Here is a 15364-nt window from a genome sequence, read left to right as displayed (position 1 = left end):
CTACGATTCCCAGTCCATGCCCCTACTGACTGAGCCACTGCTGGACAGGTGAGCCACTGCTGGATGTAAACTCTAGAAAAAGACTACAGGTAATAACTTTTTACAACAACCATTGACATATGGACATAGGAGCGAGAGGAAGAGCTAGAAGGAGATCTGGTGATGGAGGAGTTGTTTTCAGCATGGAGCTGTATGAGTGTCAGCCCTGTGTTCACGCCTCTTCTACAGGCTTAACAAAAAGTTAGCATTAAGACACTGAGACTAGCTGGTCTATCGAAAAGGTCAGGAGGAGGAGATGTAACAATTATTTAACAAGGAATAGTCGAGGGGTTAAAGAAATGAACATGTGTGATTATTAGCAAATCAGTTGTAGGTGGGTGAAATCAGGCTTTGGGAGTAACGTATTTCATACAACGGCATTAGGTAATCAGGACAAAAACAGGTAAGTGTATTCCCTACAGTTACAGAATCAAATACAATCAGATTACAATTTATTTAAAACAGTTTATGAACAGGAAGGCATTGATACAAAACATTTAGAAATAAAAATCTATATAATACTCTTCAGGAGTCTGAAAACTCTGCTATCCTCAGTTTGACTTTGATTGAGATTGAAGCAGTGAGGGTTGAAGACCAACACACTTGTGCCTTTTGAAAATACTTCGCCTTGTAAATCCTTTCTCACAAACTGAGCAGCTGAATGGTTTCTCTCCTGTGTGGATTCTCATGTGCTTCTTTAAACTTCGACTCAGTGTAAAAGATTTTGTACACACAACGCAGTCAAATGGTTTCTCTCCTGTGTGGATTCTCATGTGCTTCTTTAAACTTCCACTCTGTGTAAAAGATTTCGTACACACAACGCAGTCAAATGGTTTCTCTCCTGTGTGGATTCTCATGTGCTTCTTTAAACTTCCACTCAGTGTAAAAGATTTTGTACACACAACGCAGTCAAATGGTTTCTCTCCTGTGTGGATTCTCATGTGTGTCTTTAAACTTCCACTCTGTGTGAAAGATTTCGTACACACAGAGCAGTCAAATGGTTTCTCTCCTGTGTGGATTCTCATGTGTGTCTTTAAACTTCCACTCTGTGTAAAATATTTCGTACACACAGAGCAGTCAAATATTTTCTCTCCTGTGTGGATTCTCATGTGTGCCTTTAAATTTCCACTCTGTGTAAAAGATTTCGTACACACAGAGCAGTCAAATACTTTCTTTCCAGCACTACATCTTGAATCACTGACAGAAAGTTGTCTGTTTATCAGTGAGTTTGACCCTGATGCAGATTCTTTGGTCTCCTTCCAATCAGCACTGTCTTCAGTGTCAGGTTCAGAAGAGTCTTCAGTGTTTGTGTCAGAAGAGTCTTCAGTGTCTGGTTCAGAAGAGTCTTCAGTGTCTGGTTCAGAAGAGTCTTCAGTGTTGTGCTCAGTCTTTGGTTGTAAACTGCTCTCTGGATCCGAGTTCCTGGCTGGTTCTTGTCCTCCACCTTCCTCACCATCAGTTCCTGTTTCCATGTGTTCAGCCTGTCTTTGATGAAGCTGTAAGGACTGAAGTTTCTCCTCATCATCTTCACTCTTCACAGGGACAGGAGTGAATGCAGACTTGGTGATATCAGCCTCCTCCAGCTCTTGAAGCTCCTCTCCCATCTGACTGCTCCAGAGTTCCTCCTGTTCCTGTTTAATGTCAGGGGGGGACTCTGGGTCTTCCTGGTCCAGATTGGAGCTCCACTCCTGCCGTTCAGGGAGAACCTTTTCTGTAACCACCACCAGCTGCTGGACGTCTGCAGGAAACAGGAAACACAAAAGTAAAAACAGTTAAGTGTTAGAATATAAAATGTAATCCCCTTTACAATTTGAGTCGTTTTGCAGCCCTGATCAATGCCTTTGTTTTTATACTTGCAAATGATCTTTCTCAGTCCTGCATATTGTGTATTTCTGTTGGCTCAATATACCTTATGTAGCACAGTCACTTTTCCACTTCCAGTTAATAATGAAAAGGTGTTTTTTCTTCCAGTTTAGCAGCAATGTAAACAATGAGTTTTATTTGGGGTCATTCCCAGCTACACTGCTATAATCACATTCTCGACCTAGTTCTGACATATGGAATTGAAATTTAGCAGCTAACAGTCGAACCGCATAATCCTGCTTTATCTGACAACTTTAAATAACTTTTTAAGTCTTATTATTACTAACCAACAAACCATGAGGCAAAGGTTCCTGCAGTGGAAATCTATCTGTTAGTGCTAAAGCCAAATTTAAGGAAGAAATTCCATCAACATTTAACTCAATACCATGTCTGTGAGTAAGGGAGGAATGTTATACAAATGTACACCAACGCAGGGTGTGAGGGTGTCTTATTCATATTCTGTACTGTAAAGTCCACTGAGACAAATGTAAAACATATTGGGCGATATAAATAAACGTTGATTAATTGATGTATTGAATTAAATATTGGCTACATTTATTATTATGTTTTGCTAAATATAATGGCATGATCATTCATTTATTAATTTATGTAATGCATTAACTCGTCATTAAATCGAATGCATTATTTTTCAGCTTTATTTAGATTTAAAAATGTAGAACAAATAATTTATACATTTATTTAATTGTCAAAAAACACTTTTGAATATGCGTTAAAAAAAGTAAATAAAGAAGTAAATCAAAACGAAATCAACAATTAATGTCACATTTCATCAATTAATGCCTACATTTACTACAAATATTCAAATCTGTAAATGAAATGGGATGGTGGTGTTAGTACTTTGACTTCAGGGTCTTCTTCCTTTCTTCAAATGCAAAGTTCAATTTTAAGAAAAAATGTCTTCATAAATGTATCCTTGTGGAGATCGTATTGAAACGCAGGAGACGTTCATTACAGTTGAGCACACGAATGCGTGTCTCGTTTAATCACACAGTAAAAGTTAACAAAACAAGATGGCGCTGTCCTGTAAACCAACAAGCATGGGGCTCTACGTCATCGTAAACACAGATTAATTAAAGGGACCACGATCCCTTTTTACAGTCGTACTTTCAAGCATAAACCAATTTATACATACTAAGTAACATACTTACAGGCATGAAACAACAGTGTGTAGAACCACACTTAAGAAGGGGGTGAATTATGTATATTACATTCACTACATCCTTACATTTTAAAATTGAGATAGTATTCACTCAGTTATAATGTGGTAGTAAATTATTATTCATTTCCTTATTCATTACATATTTCTTAATTCAGGATTTCGGGGGAAAACGAACACAACAAGAGGGTTAATAAATAGAAAAAGGAGCACCTGCTTTGCGAATCCGAAGCTGAGGCTGTACAACAGAGTCCAGTAGTTTCTGGAGTCTCTCGTTCTTCTCTTTTGAACGACACAGTTCCTCCTCGTACTCTGCCATCGTTTTTTCAAACAGAACAAAGATGTCTTCAGCAGCAGCAGTGAGTCGCTGCTTCTTCAACGCGAGCAGCATTTGGACTGTACTCATGTTGACTAAATCACCTTTTCCTGCACACTCCGTTAAACGCACTGTTTCTCTCCATCAAACTCTCACTCTGACTAGTGTTGCTCTGGTGTTTCCAGCTAGCATGCTAAGCTAGCTCCTATAGTCCGAGGTAAACACTTCAGAAAAAAGGGCACAAAGTCCATTCAGAAGTTTATCCAGACACACAGATGATGGATCAGTAGTGCTGGAGCTCAGACACACTTTCTCAGGAACAGAGAGAGAGAGAATTGTCGCGACGAGACTCCTGGATTCAGATTAAAAAGAGCTGGGAACATGACTTCCGGTTTGGTTTGATGACTTCAAAATAAAAGCGGGAAAGATTGATTCTTTTTTTCTTTTTGGTTTGAAGAGATGGTTGGCATCCAGACGTTGCATTACCACACTACAGCTGGATTACTAATAAAACTACCCTTTACAAAAAATCTATTAGAACTAACTTAAAATACTAATATAGGAGAAATGGGAAATAAAGAATCATAAATATAAATAAACGAATAACCTACTAATAAGGTAAAATAAGATGTACGTTTATTAATCCCTGTGGGGAAATTCAAGCATTTATGCAGCAACAGATAAAATAAGCAAAAAACAGAAAAGATTCACACAAAGATATGAAATGAAAATAAAGATATAATAAAATAAAAATATAAAATGATATACAGATAACGGTTTTAAAACAAACTGTTAGAGCAGAACATAAAAGAAATGATGTCAGCATATATACATTTGGGGTCTGTTTTGTTAAAAAACATACACATGTATGTGTGCAGAAAGAAAGTGCAGTAAAAGTTATTGTGCAAAAGTGCAGTCTTTGTGCACTCCGGGTTATTATTCATTGAGTCACATGGTTAACCCCTTGTTGTGCAGCATGATGGCTTCATGGAGGGGGGGTGGGGTTATCCATTATACTGTCCAGTTTCCTCCTCGTCCTCCCCTCAGCCACCTCCTCCATGTTGTCAAGTTTGACGCCAACAACATAGCTAGCCTTCCTCACGAGCTTGTTCGTCCTGTCAGCATCCCTTTTGTTGGTGTTTCCACCCCAGCACACCACGGCAAAGAACAGCACACTGGCCCCCACAGACTGGTAAAACATCTGCAGCAGCCTCATGCACATGTTGAAGGACCTGAACCTCCTCAGGAAGAACAGCTTCCTGAAGAGAGCATCAGTGTTGTTACTACAGTCCAGTTTATTGTTCAAGTGCTCTCCCAGGAACTTGTAGCTGTTCACCACCTCCACCTCCACCTCCTTCCCCGTGATGGTGATGGGGTTAGAGGCCTCTTTGTGCTCCGCCTGTAGTCCACCACCAGCTCCTTAGTTTTGCTGATGTTGAGCTGGAGGTGATTGTTGTCACGCCAGCCTGAACAGTTCTCCACCAGGGCCCTGTACTCCTCCTCGTTGTCGTCTGTGATGCAGCTGAAGATGGAGGAATCATCTGAGAACTTCTGTAGGTGGCATGAGCCGGAGTTGAAACGGAAGTCAGAGATGTAGAGGGTGAATAGGAATGGTGACAGCACAGTTCCTGCACGAGGCTGCTGCAGATGTTTTATCAGTCTGTGGGGGCCAGTGTGCTCTTCTTTGCCGTGGTGTGCTGGGGTGGAAACAGGCGGAACCAGCTCGTGAGGAAGGCTAGCTCTGTTATTGGCGCTGAACTGGACAATATAGAGGAGGTGGCTGAGGGGAGGTCGAGGAGGAAACTGGACAGTATAATGAATAACCCCTCCCCCCCTCCATGCAGAGCTAGTGAAGATGAGGAGTACGTTCAGCCACAGACTCATCCCACCTTGACACAGCACTGAGCGTCTGGGAAAGTCCTTTGTGCCTGAAGCCATCAGGCTGCACAACATGGGGTTAACCATGTGACTCAATGAATAATAACCCGGAGTGCACAAAGACTGCACTTTTGCACAATAACTTTTACTGCACTTTCTTTCTGCACACATGCATGTGTATATTTTTAACAAAACAGACCCCAAATGTATATATGCTGACATCATTTCTTTTATTTTCTGCTCTGTTTGTTTTAAAACCGTTATCTGTATATCATTTTATATTTTTATTTTATTATATCTTTATTTTCATTTCATATCTTTGTGTGAATCTGTTCTGTTTTTTGCTTATCTCTATCTGTTGCAGCATAAATGCTTGAATTTCCCCACAGGGATTAATAAACGTACATCTTATTTTACCTTATTAGTAGGTTATTCGTGTATTTATATTTATGTTCCTTTATTTTCCATTTCTCCTATATTAGTATTTTAAGTTAGTTATAATAGATGTTTTGTAAAGGGTAGTTTTATTATTAATCCAGCTGTAGTGTGGTAATGCAACGTCTGGATGCCAACCATCTCTTCAAACCAAAAAGAAGAAAAAAAGAATCAATCTTTCCCGCTTTTATTTTGAAGTCATCAAACCGAACCGGAAGTTATGTTCCCAGCTCTTTTTAATCTGAATCCAGAATGAGTCTCGTCACGACAGTTCTCTCTCTCTCTCTGTTCCTGAGAAAGTGTGTCTGAGCTCCAGCACTACTGATCCAACATCTGTGTGTCTGGATAAACTTCTGAATAGACTTTGTGCCCTTTTTTCTGAAGCGTTTACCTCGGACTATAGGAGCTAGCTTAGCATGCTAGCTGGAAACACCAGAGCAACACTAGTCAGAGTGAGAGTTTGATGGAGAGAAACAGTGCGTTTAACGGAGTGTGCAGGAAAAGGTGATTTAGTCAACATGAGTACAGTCCAAATGCTGCTTGCGTTGAAGAAGCAGAGACTCACTGCTGCTGCTGAAGACATCTTTGTTCTGTTTGAAAAAACGATGGCAGAGTACGAGGAGGAACTGTGTCGTTCAAAAGAGAAGAACGAGAGACTCCAGAAACTACTGGACTCTGTTGTACAGCCTCAGCTTCGGATTCGCAAAGCAGGTCTGTTCCTTTTTCTCTTTATTAACCCTTTAAACTCTTTCTTTACACTTGAATCTATTCATTATCACTGGAGACTCTTTGTTAACGCTTTGAACTCTTTATTAACACTTCAGGAAGAAGACCCTGAAGTCAAAGTACTAACACCACCATCCCTTTTATTTTACAGATTTAAATATTTGTAATAAATGTAGGCATTAATTGTTATTTTTTTTACAATAAAATAAAAGTTTTATTTTATTTATAAATTATTGTTAAATCTAAATAAATCTGAAAAATAATTTAATGACGAGTTAGTGCATTACATAAATTAATAAATGAATTATCATGCCATTATATTTACCAAACTAACAGATAGATTTCCACTGCAGGAACCTTTGCCTCATGGTTTGTTGGTTAGTAATAATAAGACTTAAAAAGTTATTAAAAGTTGTCAGATAAAGCAGGATTATGCGGTTCGACTATTAGCTGCTAAATTTCAATTCCATATGTCAGAACTAGGTCGAGAATGTGATTATAGCAGTGTAGCTGGGAATGACCCCAAATAAAACTCATTGTTTACATTGCTGCTAAACTGGAAGAAAAAACACCTTTTCATTATTAACTGGAAGTGGAAAAGCGACTGGGCTACATAAGGTATTTTGAGCCAACAAAAATACACAATATGCAGGACTGAGAAAGATCATTTGCAAGTATAAAAACTAGGGATGGGCATGATTACTTTTTAACGATAAAACTACATCGAAGCAGAACTTAAGAACTTTCTGAGGGAGACTCCCCCACCCCTGGATTTTACCCCTACAGACTGGTGGAAATTGAATGGAATAAGGTTACCCAGGCTGGCCATGTAAGCGTACAGGAGGTACCCGTGCATCCCGGCAACATCAGTCCCCTCAGAACGGGTGTTTTTCGGCGGCTGGACTGATGGTCACCAGGCTGCGGTCGCGTCTGACCCCAGAGCATGTTAAACTGCTTATCTTTATCACCAAAAATCCGTAGACTGGTTCTGAAGTTGTACGTGAGTTACTAGCTATTTTTTACGAGGCTTTGTTGAATAGCCTAATTAATTATGAGCTCATGAAGGACATTATTGAATTATTATTGCTCGCTCATAAAGACATGTGTATGTATAAATGATACCAAAGAGGGTTTCAAACTATGAAGAGAGGTGAGCTTCATGGCAGAGTTAAACTTGAGCTGAAATCATAAGAAAGAACTGCATTTTGCTTCTCTGTGAAGAGAGGCCCCTGGGTGCTTCACAGATGAAACGAGGGTTATGGCAAAGAGTAGTGTTGTGGAAATTCCACACTTAATCGCCTTCTGGTAAGAAAAGAACAAATCTACAAGCTTCAAATCAGAATTGTGTTTTTTAATAAAGAGCAGAGCATTTAACAGAATCAATTCCAGCTGGAGGCCAGATCACCTGCTCAACCAAAGCAGTACAGGATCTGACCCCGATCAAACATTAAACCAGATACTTAAAGGAAAGGAAGAAGGGGAACAGCCAATCAAATTCCACATTCTGAAGAGTATTGGAAAACATAACCAAAGGACAGAGAGACATACATTTGTCTTTCTCAGTAAGTCAATACTTTAACAGCTTGATGTGAATGTCATTACTGAGATGTGGATTGAATCTGTGGGAAAGTCGAACTGCATAAGAAAGTTACAGTGAGATATATATATATATATATATATACATTTCTACGATAACTCCCCCTTTGGCCGAAATAATGGCCAAAATACAGATTACAACATTTATCATGACATCAATGAAAACCCTTTCAAGATTTACAATAAACTGATAATGACCAATAATTTCTGCATTCTGTGAAAAATAGACATTTCATATGTTAATAGCTGGGCTGAGGGGAAACTAATCTAAACAATTGAAAGTCTGTGTTTCGTCGTAGAGTCCTCGTTGGTGACACAAGCCGGCCTGCGCTTCACTTGGTGGAGCTGTAGAAGAGCTGCTGGAGGAGAAGAGATCCTTTCTCTCTCCTACTGGCGTTGGTCACTTTAAAGCAGCGTTCAGCGTACACTAAAGATGGAGTGACTTGCTGAGCCGCCCGCGTTTTGCGTGTCCCAGCTTTTGAGGTATGCACACAGGTGTGCTGACATGATGAAAGGAATTGGGGGGGCCAGTGAAGTCTCTCCTTCCAGTCAGGAGTCGTTGGCTGGTTCCTATGTGTGCAACACTGCCTCTGCTGAAGGGGTGTTGCAAGGAATGCTGAGAGTTGCAGAGAATATGTACACTTCTTTCATCATTGGTTGTTTAGTAAGTTAGTTTGTTATTTCAATAAAATCCCTCATCAAATGATCTGTCATTGAGCAATGACCTGCTGGGAAAAAAATTATAAACAGGAATTAAAACAACAGTGAATTAACAGACGCACTCCCCCATTAGCTTGCATGGTCTCTGTAGTGAGAGGCTAGTTTATCATAACAATGGAAGAGAGCATGTCGCAACCTTCTCCCTCCTGCGTTAGAGAGAACAGTTAAATCAACAGCAGACACACAGTGATGTTCATCACAATGGTCGGTAGCAGTTATTTAGTTGACCTTTTGTCAACAAAGGGTCTGGTGTCAGTCCATGGCAGACCCAGTATGGGTGCGTTTAAAGAGAGCTGTCATCGTCCGGGTCAACTCTACAACTCGTGCACTAAGAAAGGAGAGAAACTGTGATCACTTATCCTAAATAGGCAACTAGTATTAGTCTGAGCCAATCAGTACAATCATGGAAATACTGTACTAACGTTGAACTTTCCAGAAGGTGAAGATTCATGAGGTCGATGTCATAACTGCTTGTATACATCACCCATTTTTCTGTGCAGCGTTTTGGGATCCCACCCAACAGGCAGGTAATCAGTTAACTGCATCTGATGATGAACCAACATCCTCTAATATTCTTTGACGGGCTATGTTTAGAGACACGTGGACAAACTCCATCAAATAGTAATTGCTGTAAGGGTGAGAGAGAGATACATACGCAGCAGCAACCTATTCCTTCCAAAAAACTTGCATTATACATATTGTTTCTACAAATCCTGTTTCTTTGTTCCCTCAAACCTTTCATCTTCCCCTTCTGAAACATGTACTGTGCAGTGTAATGAAGTCGGTTATAATTGAAAGAACAGTCATGCTAGATATACCGGATACATCAAACAGTGTAAAATCACTACAATAATAACTAAGACATGTCTGTCTGCAAAACTCAGCGAGAGTCCCCGGTAAAAAAACCTTTTGACTCTGTTAAATGCTCTCTTGAAAAAAACGTTACATTATCTATTCAGATCTTACCGTACAGGTTTACTTATTACAGCTGTGATCGGGCCTCTGCCTGAGTTCAGCTTCTCACCGGAAAAGGGAGGAATACTTCCTTTTATCAAAAGAAATGTGTTGTCCTCTGTCCTCTTTCGGAGTACCCATCAGCAGTCTAATCCCATCTTCGTCGCCATAGTGTTGTGGAAATTCCACATTTAATCACCTTCTGGTAAGAACAGAACAAATCTACAAGCTTCAAATCAAAGTTGTGTTATTTAATAAAGAGCAGAGGATTTAACAGAATCAATTCCAGCTGGAGGCTGGACCAATGTCGTACAAGGATCTGACCCCGATCAAACATTAAACCAGATATTAACAGTAGAACTGCCAACGGGTAAATTTGACCCGCAGCTGTTTCTTGATTGTCTGTAACTTTGTTTCAATAAAATATTCAAGTCTCCCAGTCTGTGACTTTTCCTGAAAGTGTGTTATGTAACCCTCTGCTGTTAAAAATGATCAATATGAAGTCAGATTGGAAAAAATGGCCATTTATACCTATCAACGCCAGCAGGTAATATTTACCCCTATAGAAAATGCAGTGATTTTCGGGCTATTTATTTCGCATGTAAAGTTAAACATGAGGTTTTGCTATAGCAACGCCTATTGTGTACTGCTGTTCCTTATAGAACCGATCATATTTTGTAGAGACACTTTTAAAATGGACAAAAGAACGAGACTCATGAATGTACAGAAGGCATTATCGCTGCTAAACCGTCCGAGTGAAGAAGAGTCTGATGGTGGGGAGACGTCAGGAGTGAGTGATGTGTCCTGAGTTTGTTCTGATGCTGACGGGTCATCTGACAGGGATCCAGAGCCTCTGCGGAAATTGAAGCCGTCCCATCATTTTTGTGCAAACTTCCCTGCTTTGGCTCGGGCTGACAGAGACAGTAATTGAACGCACCCCTCAGACTATGACGTGACGCATCGCGCTCCCGGACATATACAGACTGGTGGCGAGTGAACGGGTTGCTGTGTGTTCTGCGATCGTGCGTAAATGAATCCATAACTACACTCACACACACACTCAAAAGAACAACACAACTGTACTACTCCAACTCAAGTGGAACAATAAAGTTTGGTTAAGGACACCCCTGGATTGCTGCAATCTTTCTGACTGAAGATTTAGGCCAGCCTTGTGTACAGCCAGTATTACATATACATCTATTTCACAATTGTATTAAAGACTAGAACCCTGTGTTCTAGTATGATAAATAAAAGAGCATTGTACCTTGAAAATCCATGCATTCTAGTAGCGGGTCAATTTGACCCATTGGCGGTTTTAGGTATACAGCGACCCCTGGCGGTTCTAGTGTTAAAGGAAAGGAAGAAGGGGAACAGCCAATCAAATTCTACATTCTGAAGAGTATTGGAAAACATCTGGTCAGAGGGACAAACTGCATACAACAAGGCAATTTACATTACAGGATGCTAAAACAGGGAGGGGGGGAAATGGAAAGCTAAATCAAAGCACAGAGAGACAGACATTTGTCTTTCTCAGGAAGTCAATACTTTAACAGCTTGATGTGAATTTCATTAGTGAGATGTGGATTGAAACTGTGGGAAAGTCGAACTGCAGAAGAAACTTACAGTGACATATACAGTGGGGCAAAAAAGTATTTAGTCAGCCACCAATTGTGCAAGTTCTCCCATTTAAAAAGATGAGAGAGGCCTGTAATTTTTATCATAGGTACACTTCAACTATGAGAGACAAAATGAGAAAACAAATCCAAGAAATCACATTGTAGGATTTGTAAAGAATTTATTGTCAAATTATTGTGGAAAATAAGTATTTGGTCAATAACAAAAGTTCATCTCAATACTTTGTTATATACCCTTTGTTGGCAATGACAGAGGTCAAACGTTTTCTGTAAGTCTTCACAAGGTTTTCACACACTGTTGCTGGTATTTTGGCCCATTCCTCCATGCAGATCTCCTCTAAAGCAGTGATGTTTTGGGGCTGTCGCTGGGCAACACGGACTTTTAACTCCCTCCAAACATTTTCTATGGGGTTGAGATCTGGAGACTGGCTTGGCCACTCCAGGACCTTGAAATGCTTCTTACGAAGCCACTCCTTCGTTGCCCTGACGGTGTGTTTGGGATCATTGTCATGCTGAAAGACCCAGCCACGCTTCATCTTCAGTGCCCTTGCTGATGGAAGGAAGTTTTCACTCAAAATCTCACGATACATGGCCCCATTCATTCTTTCCTTTACACGGATCAGTCGTCCTGGTCCCTTTGCAGAAAAACAGCCCCAAAGCATGATGTTTCCACCCCCATGCTTCACAGTAGGTATGGTGTTCTTTGGATGCAACTCTGCATTCTTTCTCCTCCAAACACGACGAGTTGAGTTTTTACCAAAAAGTTCTATTTTGGTTTCATCTGACCATATGACATTCTCCCAATCCTCTTCTGGATCATCCAAATGCCCTCTAGCAAACTTCAGACGGGCCTGGACATGTACTGGCTTAAGCAGGGGGACACGTCTGGAACTGCAGGATTTAAGTCCCTGGCGGCGTAGTGTGTTACTGATGGTAGCCTCTGTTACTTTGGTCCCAGCTCTCTGCAGGTCATTCACTAGGTCCCCCCGTGTGGTTCTGGGATTTTTGCTCACCGTTCTTGTGATCATTTTGACCCCACGGGGTGAGATCTTGCGTGGAGCCCCAGATCGAGGGAGATTAGCAGTGGTCTTGTATGTCTTCCATTTTCTAATAATTGCTCCCACAGTTGATTTCTTCACACCAAGCTGCTTACCTATTGCAGATTCAGTTTTCCCAGCCTGGTGCAGGTCTACAATTTTGTCTCTGGTCTCCTTTGACAGCTCTTTGGTCTTGGCCATAGTGGAGTTTGGAGTATGACTGTTTGAGGTTGTGGACAGGTGTCTTTTATACTGATAACGAGTTCAAAAAGGTGCCATTAATACAGGTAACGAGTGGAGGACAGAGGAGCCTCTTAAAGAAGAAGTTACAGGTCTGTGAGAGCCAGAAATCTTGCTTGTTTGTATGTGACCAAATACTTATTTTACCGAGGAATTTATAATTAATTCATTAAAAATCCTACAATGTGATTTCCTGGATTTTTTTTCCTCATTTTGTCTCTCATAGTTGAAGTGTACCTATGATGAAAATTACAGGCCTCTCTCATCTTTTTAAATGGGAGAACTTGCACAATTGGTGGCTGACTAAATACTTTTTTGCCCCACTGTATATAATTAAATAGGACTATTATAAATATACGATAAGTAGAGAAGGATTAGATAACAGGCTGCAGACCCGGAACTCGTGGATCCAAGAGGGGAGGACTCTGGCTGTGCTCCAACCAGAAACCAACACGCACCACACTCAAAAATATACATTTAATATGTCATAAGGGACCGCCCCTTTTCTCTTTCACAAAGTATAAATATTGTGTGATGTCACATGTCGAGGCTCTGGGTGGAAATGAAAGACAGTACCTGCTTGCAGTCTGTGGCTCACTAAACCCAGACCTCAATATTGAGAATGTATATCTTTATCACAACTGCAGATAAATCAGCTTTATTATAACCTTACTACTTCGTTTGGACTTCTTGCCTCGTAGAGAAATGTTAGAACACAACATAGCACACCAGAGGCTAATCTGTCTCTCACCCTCTTTCTCGACTCGGCACCTTTTGGATAGTTTTGAGTTATGTTTTGACAACCTGTCAGACCTTAGTATTATTATGGTTTTGGTTAACTTATTGTTTAACATGGTTTTTTTAATTAATTTTGTTTATTATTATTTTGAAACAAACGAGGGTCAATGGTGTTTAAGGGCGCCGGCTCGCAGCGCATATCTTCAAGTTTAAACATTGATCAGGGCTGCAAAACGACTCAAATTGTAAAGGGGATTACATTTTATATTCTAACACTTAACTGTTTTTACTTTTGTGTTTCCTGTTTCCTGCAGACGTCCAGCAGCTGGTGGTGGTTACAGAAGAGGTTCTCCCTGAACGACAGGAGTGGAGCTCCAATCTGGACCAGGAAGACCCAGAGTCCCCCCCTGACATTAAACAGGAACAGGAGGAACTCTGGAGCAGTCAGATGGGAGAGGAGCTTCAAGAGCTGGAGGAGGCTGATATCACCAAGTCTGCATTCACTCCTGTCCCTGTGAAGAGTGAAGATGATGAGGAGAAACTTCAGTCCTTACAGCTTCATCAAAGACAGGCTGAACACATGGAAACAGGAACTGATGGAGAGGACTGTCAAGGACCAGAACCAGCCAGGGACTCGGATCCAGAGAGCAGGTTACAACCAAAGACTGAGCACAACACTGAAGACTCTTCTGAACCAGACACTGAAGACAGTGCTGATTGCAAGGACACCAGAGAACCTGCGTCAGCCTCAAACTCACTGATAAATAGACAGGAATCTGTCAAGGATTCAAGATGTAGTGCTGGAAAGAAACTATTTGACTGCTCTGTGTGTACGAAATCTTTTACACGGAGAGAAAGACATAAGGAACACATCAGAATCCACACAGGAGAGAAAATATACAGCTGCAGTGTTTGTGACAAAATATTTAAATGGCGTAGTAATTTAAAAAGCCACAAGTGTGTTGGTCGTCAGTCCTCACCGCTTAATCAAACTCAAACTGAGGATAACAGAGATGCAGAGCCTCCCATCAGCAGCTCAGCTGAACACATGGAAACAGAAACCTATGTAGAGGAATGTGGAGGACAAGAACCAGTCAGGAACTTGGAACCAGAGAGCAGTTTACAACCAAAGACTGAGGACAACACTCAAGACTCTTCTGAACCTGACACTGAAGACAGTGCTGATTGGAAGGAGACCAGAGAACCTGCGTCAGGCTCAAACTCACTGATAAATAAACAAGAATCTGTCAGTGATTCAAGATGTAGTGCTGGAAAGAAACTATTTGACTGCTCTCTGTGTCAGAAATCTTTTACAAGGAGAAAAAACCTTAAGGTACACATGAGAATCCACACAGGAGAAAAACCTTTCAGCTGCTCAGTTTGTAAGAAATCTTTTTCACGGAGTGGAAGTTTAAAGGCACACATGAGAATCCACACAGGAGAGAAACCATTCAGCTGCTCAGTTTGTAAGAAATCTTTTACAGAGAGTGGAAGTTTAAAGGCACACATGAGAATCCACACAGGAGAGAAACCATTCAGCTGCTCCGTTTGTGACAAAACGTTTAATTGGCGTAATCATTTGAAAACGCATAAGTGTGTTGGTCTTCAACCCTCACTGCTTCAATCTCAATCAAAGTCAAACTGAGGATAACAGAGTTTTCAGACTCCTGAAGAGTATTATATAGATTTTTATTTCTAAATGTTTTGTATCAATGCCTTCCTGTTCATAAACTGTTTTAAATAAATTGTAATCTGATTGTATTTGATTCTGTAACTGTAGGGGAATACACTTACCTGTTTTTGTCCTGATTACCTAATGCCGTTGTATGAAATACGTTACTCCCAAAGCCTGATTTCACCCACCTACAACTGATTTGCTAATAATCACACATGTTCATTTCTTTAACCCCTCGACTATTCCTTGTTAAATAATTGTTACATCTCCTCCTCCTGACCTTTTCAATAGACTAGTGTCTTAATGCTCACTTTTGTCAAGTGATGTTACACCAAA

The 15364-nt window shown here is 40.5% G+C and overlaps 2 protein-coding genes across 3 annotated transcripts; one reads left to right on the top strand and one right to left on the bottom strand.

Annotated features, from left to right (window-relative positions):
• Window positions 1–474: 474 nt before the first annotated feature.
• Window positions 475–3786, bottom strand: LOC134873372 (zinc finger protein 32-like). The gene is made up of 2 exons (XM_063896914.1): window positions 3293–3786; window positions 475–1777 (listed from the first exon to the last, which is right to left on the bottom strand). The coding sequence occupies exons 1-2, from the start codon at window positions 3483–3485 to the stop codon at window positions 591–593; spliced, it is 1380 nt and encodes a 459-aa protein (XP_063752984.1). The 5' UTR covers window positions 3486–3786; the 3' UTR covers window positions 475–590.
• Window positions 3787–5912: 2126 nt separating this feature from the next.
• On the top strand, window positions 5913–15114 carry LOC134874209 (gastrula zinc finger protein XlCGF26.1-like). 2 transcript variants are annotated; one of them, XM_063898257.1, is made up of 3 exons: window positions 5915–6419; window positions 13668–14004; window positions 14473–15114. In XM_063898257.1, the coding sequence occupies exons 1-3, from the start codon at window positions 6227–6229 to the stop codon at window positions 14996–14998; spliced, it is 1056 nt and encodes a 351-aa protein (XP_063754327.1). In that variant the 5' UTR covers window positions 5915–6226; the 3' UTR covers window positions 14999–15114. The 2 variants fall into 2 exon arrangements, with proteins under 2 accessions (XP_063754326.1, XP_063754327.1); XM_063898256.1 differs by having other exon boundaries at window positions 5913–6419; window positions 13668–15114.
• Window positions 15115–15364: the final 250 nt, after the last annotated feature.

Source organism: Eleginops maclovinus, chromosome 12 (genome assembly GCF_036324505.1).
Source record: "Eleginops maclovinus isolate JMC-PN-2008 ecotype Puerto Natales chromosome 12, JC_Emac_rtc_rv5, whole genome shotgun sequence".
NCBI lineage: Eukaryota > Metazoa > Chordata > Actinopteri > Perciformes > Eleginopidae > Eleginops > Eleginops maclovinus.
The sequence above is the reverse complement of the archived record's forward strand: the minus strand, read 5'-3'. Positions and strand labels throughout refer to the sequence as shown.